Source organism: Branchiostoma floridae, chromosome 13 (assembly GCF_000003815.2).
Source record: "Branchiostoma floridae strain S238N-H82 chromosome 13, Bfl_VNyyK, whole genome shotgun sequence".
NCBI lineage: Eukaryota > Metazoa > Chordata > Leptocardii > Amphioxiformes > Branchiostomatidae > Branchiostoma > Branchiostoma floridae.
Window position 1 is genome coordinate 18,555,959 of NC_049991.1, and position 14,659 is coordinate 18,570,617.

Consider the following 14,659-nt stretch of genomic DNA (forward strand, 5'->3'; position numbering starts at 1 on the left):
GAATGACACCCAGACAAAGCCACAAAAAGCCACCAATAAATGTACAGTGTAGCCACCTTGCACTTCATGCAGATGTTACCACCAATACCCTCAGCTAACGCAGACTTTCTAGACATTCTACTTCAAGAGTAGTCCAGAAAAGTTTGCAGGACAAAACCTACAATGAGAGAAAACACCTCACTAAGATCTAGATGTCCTGTTCACGAAAGGGTTCATGCGGGATGTTTCCTTACATCAGGGGAAAGGCCATTTAAGAACACCTTTACCACCCTTCCTGTTCTAAACCATTAGTCCGCTAAGCTAACCATTTGTCACCAAGTTTGTGTTGGTTACCGAATTGAAAAGTAACAGTCTGAGAGTAAAGAACCAATAGGTTTCTTAAAGGGAAAGTAAGAAGAACAAGGAGTTCCCATAAAACCACAGTTTTACTTTCTGGGACTGGGAAGGAGTAGCTCGGTGTCCTCTGCACCTGGGAACAGCACAGATCACGTGTCAGAAAAAAAAAATCTACTTTAAATTTTAATTATTCAATCTTTATACTCTTACCTTCTCACTTTATTACAGAAAGGGAGTTTCACTCTGACTTACAGTTACAGAAAAAAACCTTGCACTGAAATTATGCTCTTTGGTTTTTTTTTTCCTTTCAATGTTTCTTGATACAAATAATGGACACAAACAGTTACGGACCATGTACAGACTCTATGCTCATAGATATTATATCAGGGCTTTAATCATGTTACCTGCATCTGATATCTTCTCTATCTGTCTAACCTCTTTCATCACAACCCTAATAAAAAGTGGCCTGCAGGCTGATTAGAGTTTTACAAAGAAACAAAGAAACAGATAAACGCAACCAAATTTTACAATGAGTCTTACTACTGGCAGATATACAAACTGCATAGACAGTTGTCCCATGATGTAAAGTGGCCTGCATGCCAGTTCCTCACGAATAAACAAAGGTTTCACAACAAAGACGCTCAAATTCTGCGCTGACTCTTACCAGACAGACGGATGTCCTGTGAAATCAAGATACCTACAAGCCAGTTCCTCATTAATAAACAAAGGTTCAAACAGATAAACAAACAAACAAAGAGACTGAGTCTTACCAGACAGCCGGCTGTCCTGCGACGTGACCGACACGTTCAGACTGTGGCTGCTGCCGCGGAGGTGTGACATCACCAGGTCGGGGGAACTCGACACCGCAGAACCGTTCAGCGCCAGCTTCGAGTCGTTGAGGGACGCCACGGTGTCCCGCGGCTTCATGGTGGTCCACTTGCGCTCGAACTCGGCCGCGTCAAGTTCCTCTTTCTGGTGGCGAAGGTAGGAGAGGAGGGAGTAGAGCTCGCCCATGGACGGGCGCTCCTCAGCACTCAGCCAGCAGAACTGCATCAACTCATACCTGCACAGGAGAGAAATAACACATCAACAAACAAACAAACAAACAAACAGCAAACAAATTAGCATCAGGAGGGAGTAGAGCTCTCCCATGGACGGGCGCTCCTCCGCACTCAGCCAGCAGAACTGCATCAACTCATACCTGCACAGGAGAGAAATAACACATCAACAAACAAACAAACAAATTAGCATCAGGAGGGAGTAGAGTTCTCCCATGGACGGGCGCTCCTCCGCACTCAGTCAGCAGAACTGCATCAACTCATACCTGCACAGGAGAGAAATAACACATCAACAAACAAACAAACAAACAAACAGCAAACAAATTAGCATCAGGAGGGAGTAGAGCTCTCCCATGGACAGGCGCTCCTCCGCACTCAACCAGCAGAACTGCATCAATTCATACCTGCACAGGATGAAAACATGGGAGCAAGTGAATGAGCATCAGGGTTCTTGCTAGTGCATGTTGGTGTGTTGTACCTGTCTGCCATTGTGCTATTGTTTGTGCCTATACCCTTATTCTCAACTAGAGTTGTGACACTTTGCTAGTATTTACCTGTGGAAAAATGACTGAAAAATTTTGACATGACCCTCTAAACTGACCAAAAAATCCTTTTAAGTACATGTGGCGTAAAAAGAAGCAATTCCCCTCATCGGTACCCCTAGAATTCCTACTTTTCACCCAAGCCTACATTTTTTTCAAAATCTCTTCATTGTGGAAGGGCCAAGACCCCCCCTTCCACATCATCCCCTTCCCAACCTTTCTAGTACCATTACACTGTGTCAAAGCTAAAACCATCCTGGCTATAAAACTCTGAAGCCTTATCATATTCATTGCACTACAGTCTACATCTGTGGGGACTAGTCCCCACAGATGTACTGATTGCAAAAAGTTGAGTGGCCCAGGACTACTGAAATGGAGATGGGCACTGCCCTATGGGCCATCAGGCATGGGAAGGACTTTTTTGACAGTCTACATCACATTCATGCACATCCCTTACCATCTGTCTGCATGCAGGATGTCCAGTACAGGCTGTGGCAGTCTTACTGTCTGTTCTGTGATGACCTCCACCAGCACGTCCTGGTCACTCAGGCCAGAGTACGGCTGTCTGCCCAGCTCCAACAACTCCCACAGGCACACTCCAAAGGACCTGGAAAACACATGGCTCTAACGTTAGTAGTAGTACTCAAATCACTCAGGCTGTCTGCCCAGTTCTAACAACTCCCACAGGCACACACCAAAGGACCTGGGAAAACACATTGTTCTAACGTTAGTTAACTCAAATCACTCAGGCCAGAGTACGGCTGTCTGCCCAGCTCCAATTATAACTCCACAGGCAGACACCAAAGGACCTACAGTGGAACATGTAGTTTTACAGTCACTCAGACCAGAGTACGACTGTCTGCCCAGCTCCAATAACTCCCACAGACACACAGCAAAGGACCTGGAAAACGCATGGTTCTAAGTTAGAAGTGCTCAAATCACTCAGGCTGTCTGTCCAGCTCCAATAACTCCCACAGACACACACCAAAGGACCTACTGTAACAGTAAAACATGTGGTTTAAAGTTAGTACTCAGGTCATTTGCAATCAGGTCTAACAACTCCCACAGACACACACCAAAGGACCCACGGAGAAACATGTCTTGTTCTAAAGTTAGTAAAATCATTCAGGCCAGAGGGCTGTCTGCCCAGTTACAATAACTCCCACAGGCACACACCAAAAGACCAGGGAGACCTCATATCTAAATGTACATGTACATGTATGCATACCATGTACAGCAGTCACGTTTTCAAAAATAAAAAAGGTTATCCAATGAAAACACATTCATCATGCAAACTTTCTTAGAACTTAGAACAAGTAGCATTGTATTGCTAATAAACTCTGCACTTTAAAAGGAAGTTACAAGATGATTGTTCCAAAACGTTCCTCCTTTATTTCTCTTCATTCATTTGTACTGGTCACCTGCGTTGTAACTAACCCATGCACAACTAACACAGTCTGATTCTATGGGGCCGAGGAGTACAAAGATGAAGAAACGTTTTTACTATCCAAGGGCAATGAGTAACTGCAATATCACAGATTCATATTTTTTTTAACTTTTCCTGTTACTCTGTATATGAAATAATATTGTCCTGATGACCTACCAGACGTTGGCCTGTGTGGTGGTGTCCAGCAGGCGGACCTGACCGCCCGACAGCCGCACCGTTTCCGGCGCCATCCACCGGACTGGAACCAGCTCAGTCTGGTTCACAAGAGCATAGTCACCCTGCAGAGGCAAACGTGGATTTAAAACAAATATGTATTCAGGGCTCAAGATGTCATCTGAACTTTAGATTAGTGCAAGGAAACTTGCCAATGTAACCTTCATGTTAGCTACATGTATAGCAGGGTTGGACAAGTTTTCTAAAATTCATTCAGTCCTATCGGGCAAGCACATAAAAATTTTACTTGCCCGAGGCAATTTTTCACTTGCCCAAAATTTAAATGTCACTGTTATAACTAATACTAGTATATGCATTTTCACTACCAGCAATGGAATTCTCTGTTGACCATTGCTTGATGTCATGACAGTAAAAAGTAACAAGTATATCAAAATTGCACTCAATCAATGGAAAAATCTTACTTGCCCGATTGGGCAAGTGTAGGTCATGCACTTGCCCAAACAGCACTTTCACTTGCCCTGGACAATAGGGCTAATGGACTTGTCCAACCCTGGTACACGTATGCAGAAAAATGTGTTTTGACCCAGGACACATGTATTCCAAAAGGGATATCTCTTGCAGTAAGATTGCTCGTTGTTTTAGTCTTGATAGTCCTGATCTTGACTTGTGCTTGCCTTACTGTTAATACAGATATTTTGCAAATGGATGAAGGTTACCCAAACATGTCAAATGCATTAACCAGATATTGCAATTTGAATGTTGTACTAGAGATACCATGTGCAAGACGTTTTGCTGGGAGTAGCAGGAATCTTTCCTCCTCACCTTGTACCGTTCATGAGACAAGCCGTAGTCTCCAATCTTCACGGTCAGGTCACTGCCGACCATACAGTTTCTCAGGGCCAGGTCACTATAAACAAATAAGTGATGAAACTATCTGACATCATATCAGTGCTCAAAGTCGGAGCTGTGCGACTAATGTGTGAACTGGTGCACCGAGACAGCTGTGTGGGGTTAGGCCGAGGAAAAAAATGTTGTGTTTCCTGTTTCAGTCCTGAAAAAATTAGGGTCGGTAGGTAGGGATTATCTTCTTTTTTTTCTTGTAATTTTTTTTTTTGGCTGGCCAAAACTCTAGAGATACATATTACAATACAGTCGAACAAATTAAACTGAAGTGCATGAGGACACTTCTCTTTTAATGTCAAACTTTAATTTTGTGCACAATAGATACATTTATCCTTCATTAGATAGGACAAGCAGTGTTTTTGCTTCAATAGGAAGCAGGCTCAATAAAAATTCTAACTGGAAACTGTGACTCCTCTGCCCACCCCCAAAAAAAGTCTAGGGTCGGCAGGTTTTTCTAGGGTAGGTAGGGAAACAGGAAACACAACATTTTTTTTCCTAGGCCTTATGTACATCAAGGTGGACATGCTGGACTACACTGTTGTACACTAGCAATATACAGCATATTCTTGTAATTCAAGTCAGAGAAAATAATACAACCTTTGTTGCATTACTTGTATGCAGTTTTCAACAGTCACTGCTAACTTTAATGGACAGCTGGTACATGTATTAAGCAATCTCAAGCAAATTAAGCGCAAAATAAATGAAGAAACTAGTAGTTGTGCTACTCTTCCACTGCGACAGAGAAGGTCGACGTTATGTAAAGCATTTACAAGTTCATTGTTCAAGGGAAATCCCGAGCTCTTCTGGACGAGTACAACAGACAGTGGAACATCACTTAATGTCCTGTACTGCAATCCTTTCTTGTAACGGACATGTAGGTTGGGCACTAATGTCTGGGATTCGAACTCATGACATCCTAATCCAGAGGCAGGGTCACTAACCACTGGACCACGCATGCTACAATAAGGGATGATGCCGTTTGGTTGAATAAGCATAGTGCCTACTTTACCAGAATGAAGATTAACTAACTTTCAATCAACCTACCCATGAGTGAATCCGTTCTGGTGCATGAAGTGGAGCCCAGCTGACATGTCACACGCCATCCTCAGCAGTGTGCCCTTCTGGGCCAGGGTCTGGGCCTCTCTACGCTGTCGAACCAGGTAACCTTTCAAATCACCCTGGCAGGAAAAAAGAGATACACAATATAAAAGAGATATGCAAAATTTCGCAGAATGCACTGTGTAACTTTGCGGAATGCAATGCAACATTTCACAGAGCACACTGCAAAATTTTGCATAACGCCTTTCAAATTTTGCAGACGGTACTGCGAAATTTTATGTAAGGCCCGGCAGAACACCTCACAGCATAATGGGAAAACACCCCCACAAAAGCTCCTCTACATAAGAAATCTTATGCAAAATTCGTTGATGGGCAAGGTACATGTTCTTCTCCTCTACAAAGGCAATTCACAAGAAACTGAGTAAACCAAGAACTGATATGCCATCAGGAAAGGTCAGACTACAATAACCTCCCTGGAGATGTTCCAGTTGTGACCTACCATGGCACAGTACTCCATGATGAGCAGGAACGGCATGGCCTCCAGACACTGTGCCAGAACCACCAACAGGTTTGGGTGCTGGAGCTCCCTGTATGGGTTAACAAACATGGCGTTATAGAGGTTTTTGTATACTTACTTTGTTTCCAATACACAAAGTAAGGCCCTTACCAACAAGCTTTTGATTAATCCTTTGACAGTCCAAGTTAATGCAACAACTAGAGTTCCACGAAACACATACAGTTGTGTGGCTGTTTTGTACAGGTTGTATATTTAGGGACACGAGCCACCAATACCTAGTAACATGTGACCACAATGATTTGGCCCTACTAACATTATTGTGAAAATTACATTTTAAAAAACCTGCAGTGAATATATGTAACATTTTAATCCAAAGACAGCTGTGTTCATGGACTTGGTATATTTACCTTTCTAATCAGCATAGTCAGTGGCAACAAACACGGCATACTTATGCGTAATAAGATCAGCAAAAAATTAATGCCATCTTAGAGCGGGTACCATCTTAGGACACCTCCCGTCATACATTTAATTGACCACAGTTTGTATAGCCTGGAACACCAGACCTGTTTGGCTGCAGCTCCTGTAGGAAGACAGCCTGCTCCTCAGGACCTGCAGACGTCTTGAGCTGCCGAACGATCACGTGAGACTTCTGCTCACCTGGCATCAACCCGCTCGCCTCGGCTGCAAGCACCTGGAGTCGGGTGTCAACACTCAGGGTCAAGTTTGTACCAATTAGTGTTTTTTTCTCTATTTCTGCTTTTGGACAGCGAGGACAATGTGGCACTGCACTCAAGTTTTGTAACTTATATCAACAGTGCCACATACACGGTACAGACAGAAGGTAAAGGTAGTCTTTCACCTACCCGACCGAAGTCAGGTACCCATTTTTACACCCGGGTGGAGTGAGGAAGGTCGTGTAAAGTGCCTTTCCCAAGGGCACGACGTCCGGGGCACGGCGGGATTGAACTCAGGACTTCTAAATTCTGAGCCGAACGCGCTACCAGTTACGCCACGCCCGACAAATTAGTGTTTGTAAATGGCTGTATGGCTGGTACAACTGCCCTTCAGTTTAACACACCATGTTCTGTATCATTCTGTACATTGTACACATGTAGCTGGTGTAATGCACCAGCTTCTGTAATTATCTATATCTGTGTAGCTGATATAATTATAACTGCCCTTCAGTGTAACACCACCAGCTTCTTCATCTATATCCGTATAGCTGGTATTTCCCCACCTTTCCAAACCAGCCGTTTCCGATCTCGGCCACATAGCTCAGCTGTGATCGAGGAAAGTTGGTCTTTCTCACACCTGAAAAAGATGATTAAATACATGTTCTCACTGCTTAAATCAACATTCAAAAATTTGACTTTACATGTCAGACTTTTATCAAGGATCGAAAAACACCAATCCAGGCACACAAAAGACTAAAAGACTACATGAGTTGAAAATGATATACCACTGTAATACACTGTTTCTTAGAGAGAAGTTCATGTATGGCTTGCAGGTTTTGTTAACATACATATAGAGAGAAGCATGCTGTTGTTGTTGTTTTTGTTGATTTACATACCTCTAGCAGCTACAGGATGAGATCCAAAGGGAGACAGTACGGGGTTGGGGGACTGGGGACCACTGGAAAATAAACAAGAAACGTTTTTTTAAGTATCACTATCAGTACCTTCAGGTCTTTTTGTACAAACAAATTTTGTTTAATGGCAAGTACTGTTAATGCAGAATTGATGTTTGAAGTGGTTTCATGTTCACGATTTTCGTGGTGGCCATTTCACCACAAGCTTAAATCCACCGCGAACCCTTTTCCATCATAATCTATAGTATGTGACTATAGTCTATGGTCCTACCGCGAACTCAAAACGACCACAAACCTTTCTCCATGATTATAATTTATAGTTTGTGACTACAGTCTATGGCACTACCACAAACTTAAAACCACTGTGAACACCCAATTTTCCCGCTGCCACGAAAGTAAATCCCCACAAACTGAAATACATTTACAGTATGCTGGCAGACCCATAAAGACAGGCCAGGGCTCGAAATACCACCTGCATATGCAGGTTAGCGCAGGTAAAATTGGAGCTGTGCAGGTATTTCTGATGTCTTCCTGAACCTAACCTGCACTGGTCCATGTACTGGGTTTTATACATACAAAATCTAAATGTCCTATGATGTAGGTGTATATGGATGGTTATTAGCTGCAGATAAAATTTGTCTGGTACAGGTAATTTTCAATGTTACCTGCACCAGTGCAGGTATGCAGAAAAGGGTATTTTGAGCCCTGCAGTTAAAACTTGCCCCGACAGTACATCCTCTCACAGTTAAATCAAGTCACCCATACATTACAAGTCACCACACAATGATGTTATCTCTGCTTTTCCTAAAACATTATATCATCATCATCATCATTTTCTCAGACAATTGCATTTCTACAGGAAAACCCAGCAGTATGAGTAACCGCTTAAGTTGATTACAAACAGCGAAGACAGATTTCCTGTCTGCTCTAGTCTCAATACTAAGGTCAAGGGCATCCTACTGCCAATATTAGGATGGCCTCCGGGTATTATACATTGTATATTCAGTAAGCTGTGCACCCTCACAAACCTATTCCTACATGTACAGACAAAGGATATTCTTCAGCAACAGTGTTGACCCTGGAGAAGGTGACAGTGGTCGTTGAAAATTTGATCTGTGTATACCTTCGTATCTTAGCAATAACAAATGCTATTGTGCAAACATACAGTGTTGATAGCTTGAACAAAATCTTCATTACACAATCTTCTTTAATTTTTCAGTTAATATTTCGACGACCATCTGTAGCCTTCATCAGTACAAAAAATTGCACAATCATTTTGTACTGACGAAACATTTACTGAAAAATTAAAGAAGGTTGTGTAACGAAGAAGACTTTGTTCAATTGATCTACCAACCTGATGAAACTACATGTATCAACAGAAGATATATTTGTAATTCTTCTATAACATGCACTACTAGCAGCACTAGTACCTGTGAGAGAGGACAGTTATATCAGGGAGTGGCTCTATCTCCACTGGGCTGTTGGTGAAACTTACCTGTGAGAGAGGACAGTTATATCAGGGAGTGGCTCTATCTCCACTGGGCTGTTGGTGAAACTTACCTGTGAGAGAGGACAGTTATATCAGGGAGTGGCTCTATCTCCACTGGGCTGTTGGTGAAGGATGCCATGGGGGCGAACATGTCCGACATCGGGGACATGGAACTCCCCGAAACCTCCGCAACATCCTCGTTAAGGTCCTACAGAAACAGATGTGATAAATAACAAAACATATAACCTTACGTATACATTGATGAAGGTTAGACATCCAGGTAATACGTTATGCCAATTAGCAGTTACTCAAGCAACTGGATCTGATTTTAGAAACGGTCAGACGGTCAGTGTCAAGGTACATGTACTAGTAATAGTAATAGAGTCTGCCTTAAACGTTTTCAAAATCATATCCTGTTGCTTGTCATTGCTATTTAGCATATGCAAGCTTTGATCACAAGATTTTACATGCTATTGTCATACACAAAGTGATTCATTTACCAACAAGCTTTTGAACACTAATGTGATCCTTCTCAATTTGAAATAGCCTGAAGGCAACATTTTAGTTATATAGAACTAATGACACTGGATACTATTATTACAACTATAGAACTGATCAAACAATAAAGTCTTACTGACTCTTAGTCTAAAGTCTAAACACATTAGTTTTCACAATTCATGATGTTGGAATCTCTATTAACAATAACATTATATTGATTGAGATCCTTTATGTTAAGGTAACCTTTTCTGACGATTATTTTGTGATGACAAGTAAGACACCATAAGATACCATGATAGTAGGATTCAACACCCTCTCTACAAGATCTGTCTGTGGCTTCAGTCCAAGGGCACGAAGCCAAGATAAAGTCCCACAGAATTCCTCAACAGTTAAGCAAGCAGTCTGGACAGTCCACAAGCACTGAACTACGCCATACATACATGTGTATGCATGTGATACAGTACAGCACTGCAAGGTTACCTTGCTACGGTCTGGCATGCCCTGGTTAGCCTTATACATCTAGACAACACAGAAATGTGACAAACAGAAATCCCATCTGCATCCCAGCCCTGCCCGTGCAGTGAGAGTCCTTGCGTGACCACTACTGAAGTATGTGGTGTATATATATGGCACACCTATGTTTACCAAGGAGTAAAACCAGGCTGCACCCCACTCGTCAATGTCACAGTCATAATATTTACTCTCTGGAGGAGACTTGGGGAGTATCTTTCTTACTTATATGGTTGGATATGATGTAAGAAACGTAATTCAGGTTAATTTCAGCTGTTAACAAAACACTAGTCGGCCTTTAATTTCTATTTTGTAGAATTAGAATTTTTATGTTTTTTATGAAGGCATTTGAACCCCAGATCTAAATGTAACCTCTATTCTTAAAAAAAGTCTTAACATTTGTCAAATAGCATTTATTGACCCCTCTGAAAAAATGAATCTACAGAGACCTGCATATCTAAACTACCTGAGGTGTGCTGTAAAATAATAGAGATATCTCAAACTTACTGTTTTTCAAAGTGGTGAATATATGTATTTACATGTAATAATAGTGGATAAATGGCAGCAGATTAGCTGTTGTTTACTGACCACTTTAGCATCACAAAAGAAATTTACGCAATTCTCTCACTCTCGTACCGACCATACAAAAACATAGGGCTGAAAGCAAGTTTCCTTACTGTTCGGTGGTATACTCTCCGATATAATGAGACAGTCAACTGCAGAAGAGAGTGGATGTCTGACCTTAAACCTGCGATCCTTGCAGCAGAGACAGACGATGGTGAGCACCACCAGCGAGAGTAAGACTGCACCAGACACCCAGACTGCCAGCACACTCCCCTGGTCCAACATGGCTCCACTGGCTGAGGGGTCCACATCTGCACAGGAGAAAACTCAAATGTTTCAGCTTATATTTGTATAATTTACTATAATAAAGGTACATCTCTGATGACAGTAAAATTACAGCAGACACCCAGGCTGCCAGCACACTCCCCTGGTCCAACATGGCTCCACTGGCTGAGGGCTCCACATCTGCACAGGAGAAATGTCAAATGTTTCAGCTTATATCTGTATAATTCACTATATAATAAATGTTCATTTCTGATGACAGTAAGACTGCACCAGACACCCAGGCTGCCAGCACACTCCCCTGGTCAAACATGTCTCCGCTGGCTGAGGCCAGTGACGGGTCCACATCTGCACAGGAGAAATGTCAAACGATAATGGCAGTCACTAACCCCTGTCCCGCTTCTGTTCAGCTTCTGATGCAAGTAAAACTTTTTCTGGTTCCATATTTTCTTTCTGAAATGACAATTATTTCCTTCTCAGGAATATTCAATCTGATAGAAATTACTTGTTTAAAATTCTGTACAGTTAAGGTCGCATACTATAGTCATACACTCTTGGCACCGCAACAGATTTTACTTGTGGCTTTTGTTGGTACATGACATTAACTTATGATTAAGGAGGTTGATCAACCTCCTTGGTGGCATACATGTATGGAAAACACAGAACGTCCTAACGTCAATAATTCTTAAAGTTATGTGGTAATAGCATAATGCTTGCATGTACATTGTACATGTAAGGTACACAGATTTTAAGATTTGATCCACTCACACAGTGAAAGATCCCTGCTCTTTTCAATAAGTGTGGGGGGTTCTTTTACATACAGGAAGTGTGGCTCTCCGCAAACACGGGACCTCCAGTAACATCCTGTCCGAGGGACGTCCCTTACCGAAGCTAGGGCACAACACCACGGCATGTCAAGGGATTCAAACCAAGAACCAAGAGGTTTTGCGCCAAACAATTTAACTCTTACACCACACATGTGGGACCGCGTGGCGCAATCGGCAGCACGTTTGACTCAGGTCCAGAAGGTCCTGAGTTCAAACCCCGCCGTGTCACCGATCTTGTACCCTTGGGAAAGGCACTTTACACGACTTTCCCATATAGGCTACAACAGTCTTCAGCAAATTGAAGTTGGTAGCCTCAAAAACGGAAGAAAAATCCATCACACAATACTACCTTACAAAGTTACAAATACTGATTGCCATTCTGTCCAGGATGTGTTATTAGGATGTGTTCTCATTATCTCCCAGCAAATCCTACAATGGCATAAGATAGCACCAAACTGGACAGGAAGTGTAGTCAGCCAAGAGGTGTACATTTGCTATGTAGGTAGCCCAACACACTCCGAGGTCGGCTTCACTCCTCTGGCTACCGCAGGATCCGCTTGGAGATGAGTGTTTTCACAGATAACTCCATGAAACCCTGGAAATAGTCTACCATATCCAACCACCCTTCAAACTGATCCCGTTACAACACCTGAGGAATGGCCAATTATAAAACAGTAGTACTGCGCCCTGGGTGGATTGCCCCAACACTAAGGGGTGTTACCCTGTAACCATACATGAACAAGAACCCGGAAATCAGGGCCAGACGCTGACAGTAACAGGATCATGCCAGGTCAGGATTTTCGCCTTCCGTCATGAAGAAACGCAAACACAACCTCGTGCTCGGGTCATCAAGATACACAGACAGGAAGGGTTGATCTACTCCCACCGGGAAGGACCTTAGTAAGTTATAGTACTCTTTTGATAAGTGGTGGGATCTTTTATGTACAGGAAATGTGACTATCCTCAAACACAGGGCCTCCAGTAACATTCCAATTTCCATCCAAGGGACATCCCTAACTGAAGCTAGGGCTCAACATCATGGCATGTCATCATGGGATCCAAACCTACAAACTTTAATATGCATCAGGGTTCTGCGCCAAACAATTTAACCCTTACGCCAAATACTACAATACATTATGATGATAGCCGTTCCGTCCAGGATGTGTTATTAGGCTGTTTTATCACAGATGACTCCATGAAACCCGGAAATCAGGGCCAGACGCTGACAGTAACAGGATAATGCCAGGTCAGGATTTTCCCCTTGCGTCATGAAGAAACGCAAACACAACCTCGTGCTCGGGTCATCAGATCGATGAAATATGCGGTACTAAAAACAGGTGCATCATTTTTGCACCAACGGGACGTTTGCGCTGCGATCGAGACATAAACGAAGTGTAGCCTTTTCAGTGATTTGTATGATGTTTTCATATCTTCTCTGGTTTGTTTTACATGCCGCACAGGAGGAAAAAAATTTCTAGCGGTTTTTCAAACTCGCCTACGGATGATCACGTTCGATACGCAACATGCAAAAATCTCAGCCGTGTAAACGTTCGTTAGCCGCGGAACCACTGCGGGAAAATGAAATCTTCAAACCTCCCCCCTACCCTACAGATGGTTTACCTTTCTTGTGAGGCAGAGCGGTCCCATCTGACAGTCCAGACAGAAGGAAGAACAGCGCGCACGCCACGGAAAAACTCAGGCGGGGAAAATTTCTTCCCGAAGCCATCGCGATGTCGTAAGGGTCGCCTTTACTTGTAGGATTTCTTCACACACAGATCGCGCCTTAACGCCATGTCTTCGGGGTGTCTTCGAGGTCTTGAGAGCTTCGGTTTTCGTCCAGAAACAGCGATCTAACGACTCGAGGGAGTCAGAAAGAAGAGGTTGGAAACTCGGATGAATGGACGACACTTCCCTCCACAACAAATCCCGCCATCTTTGATTAGAGCATGACGGGATACTTATCACAAGACCGAGGGAAAGTGCGCTACGTATCCTAGGTGGTGGCAAAAAATGTATCAAACATTAATTTTAGACAATATCATTACTTATGAGCCTAATATTTCCAATACTTTATTGTTAAAATACAACTTTTCATGGTATAAAGTAGCCTTTTTGTTCTTTTCAAGGCCATAGGCTTGGTAAAAGGAAGTTTTATAGACTGACTCCTTTACTGTGAACGGCCAGTCCCCTCAAGAAAGCATCACGTCTTCTGAAATCCTGGCAAATTGGGGCCCATTTCAGCACCTCTGTCTCGGGGGAACGGTAGAATTGATCTAATCGGAGTAAATCACAGAGGGAACGGATTAAAGCTGGCTTACGCCGGACAACCTGTCACGGTTTTATGGCAACGATCCATAAATTCTGCTCAAAAATAACGTTTGCAGGATTAAATTGATTATCATTTTCCCTGGCTTTCCTTTGAAACTCCACCGTATTGGAATATACTAAGAGTAACATACTCTCCAAGCAGAGGTTGGTGGGGAAAATTCGTGACCTTTTCCTTTAATGCCGGCTAATATTTTTGTTTTTATTTTTTTTTTTTTTTTTTTTTTTTTTTTTTTTGTTGTTTTTCGGATTTTCCTCTTTGTCTTCCGTCCTTTTTTTCTCCAATTTGGTTTCTCTTTCTTTCCCCCCCTCGTTTTTTTCTTAGTTTTCCTTACCCTTTTTCTTTTTTTCCCCCCTTTTTTTTCCTCCTTCCCCCCCCGTCTATTCCACAAGAGCGCCCTCGGTTTTTCCCCACCAACCTCTGCTTGGAAAGTGATATTTTGACACTTCCAGAGGTAATTTTGTCAGGAAGCGTATGAACCTCTACTCCTTACAAACAAGGAGGTTATCTGAAGAAAAGAAAAACAGAAAAGCTTATGT

At 42.6% G+C, this 14,659-nt stretch overlaps 1 protein-coding gene across 1 annotated transcript; it reads right to left on the reverse strand.

Moving 5' to 3' along the window:
• Positions 1 to 46: 46 nt before the first annotated feature.
• On the reverse strand, positions 47 to 11,155 carry LOC118428595 (serine/threonine-protein kinase LMTK1-like). Its single transcript, XM_035838696.1, has 12 exons — positions 10,863 to 11,155; positions 9,185 to 9,321; positions 7,607 to 7,668; positions 7,274 to 7,347; positions 6,600 to 6,727; positions 6,019 to 6,106; positions 5,505 to 5,638; positions 4,380 to 4,464; positions 3,540 to 3,661; positions 2,394 to 2,543; positions 1,107 to 1,399; positions 47 to 469 (listed from the first exon to the last, which is right to left on the reverse strand). Exons 1-12 carry the CDS (start codon positions 10,968 to 10,970, stop codon positions 426 to 428), a joined length of 1,425 nt encoding a protein of 474 aa, XP_035694589.1. The 5' UTR covers positions 10,971 to 11,155; the 3' UTR covers positions 47 to 425.
• Between the last annotated feature and the right edge of the window lie 3,504 nt (positions 11,156 to 14,659).

Coding starts and splice junctions, on each gene's coding strand:
- LOC118428595 (XM_035838696.1), bottom strand. CDS start 10,970: ATGTTGGACCAGGGGAGTGTGCTGGCAGTCTGGGTGTCTGGTGCAGTC. Junction 5,639..6,018: donor TCATGGAGTACTGTGCCATG/GTAGGTCACAAC, acceptor TTTTCCTGCCAG/GGTGATTTGAAAGGTTACCT. Junction 2,544..3,539: donor ACCACACAGGCCAACGTCTG/GTAGGTCATCAG, acceptor TGTGTTTTCCAG/GTCCTTTGGAGTGTGCCTGT.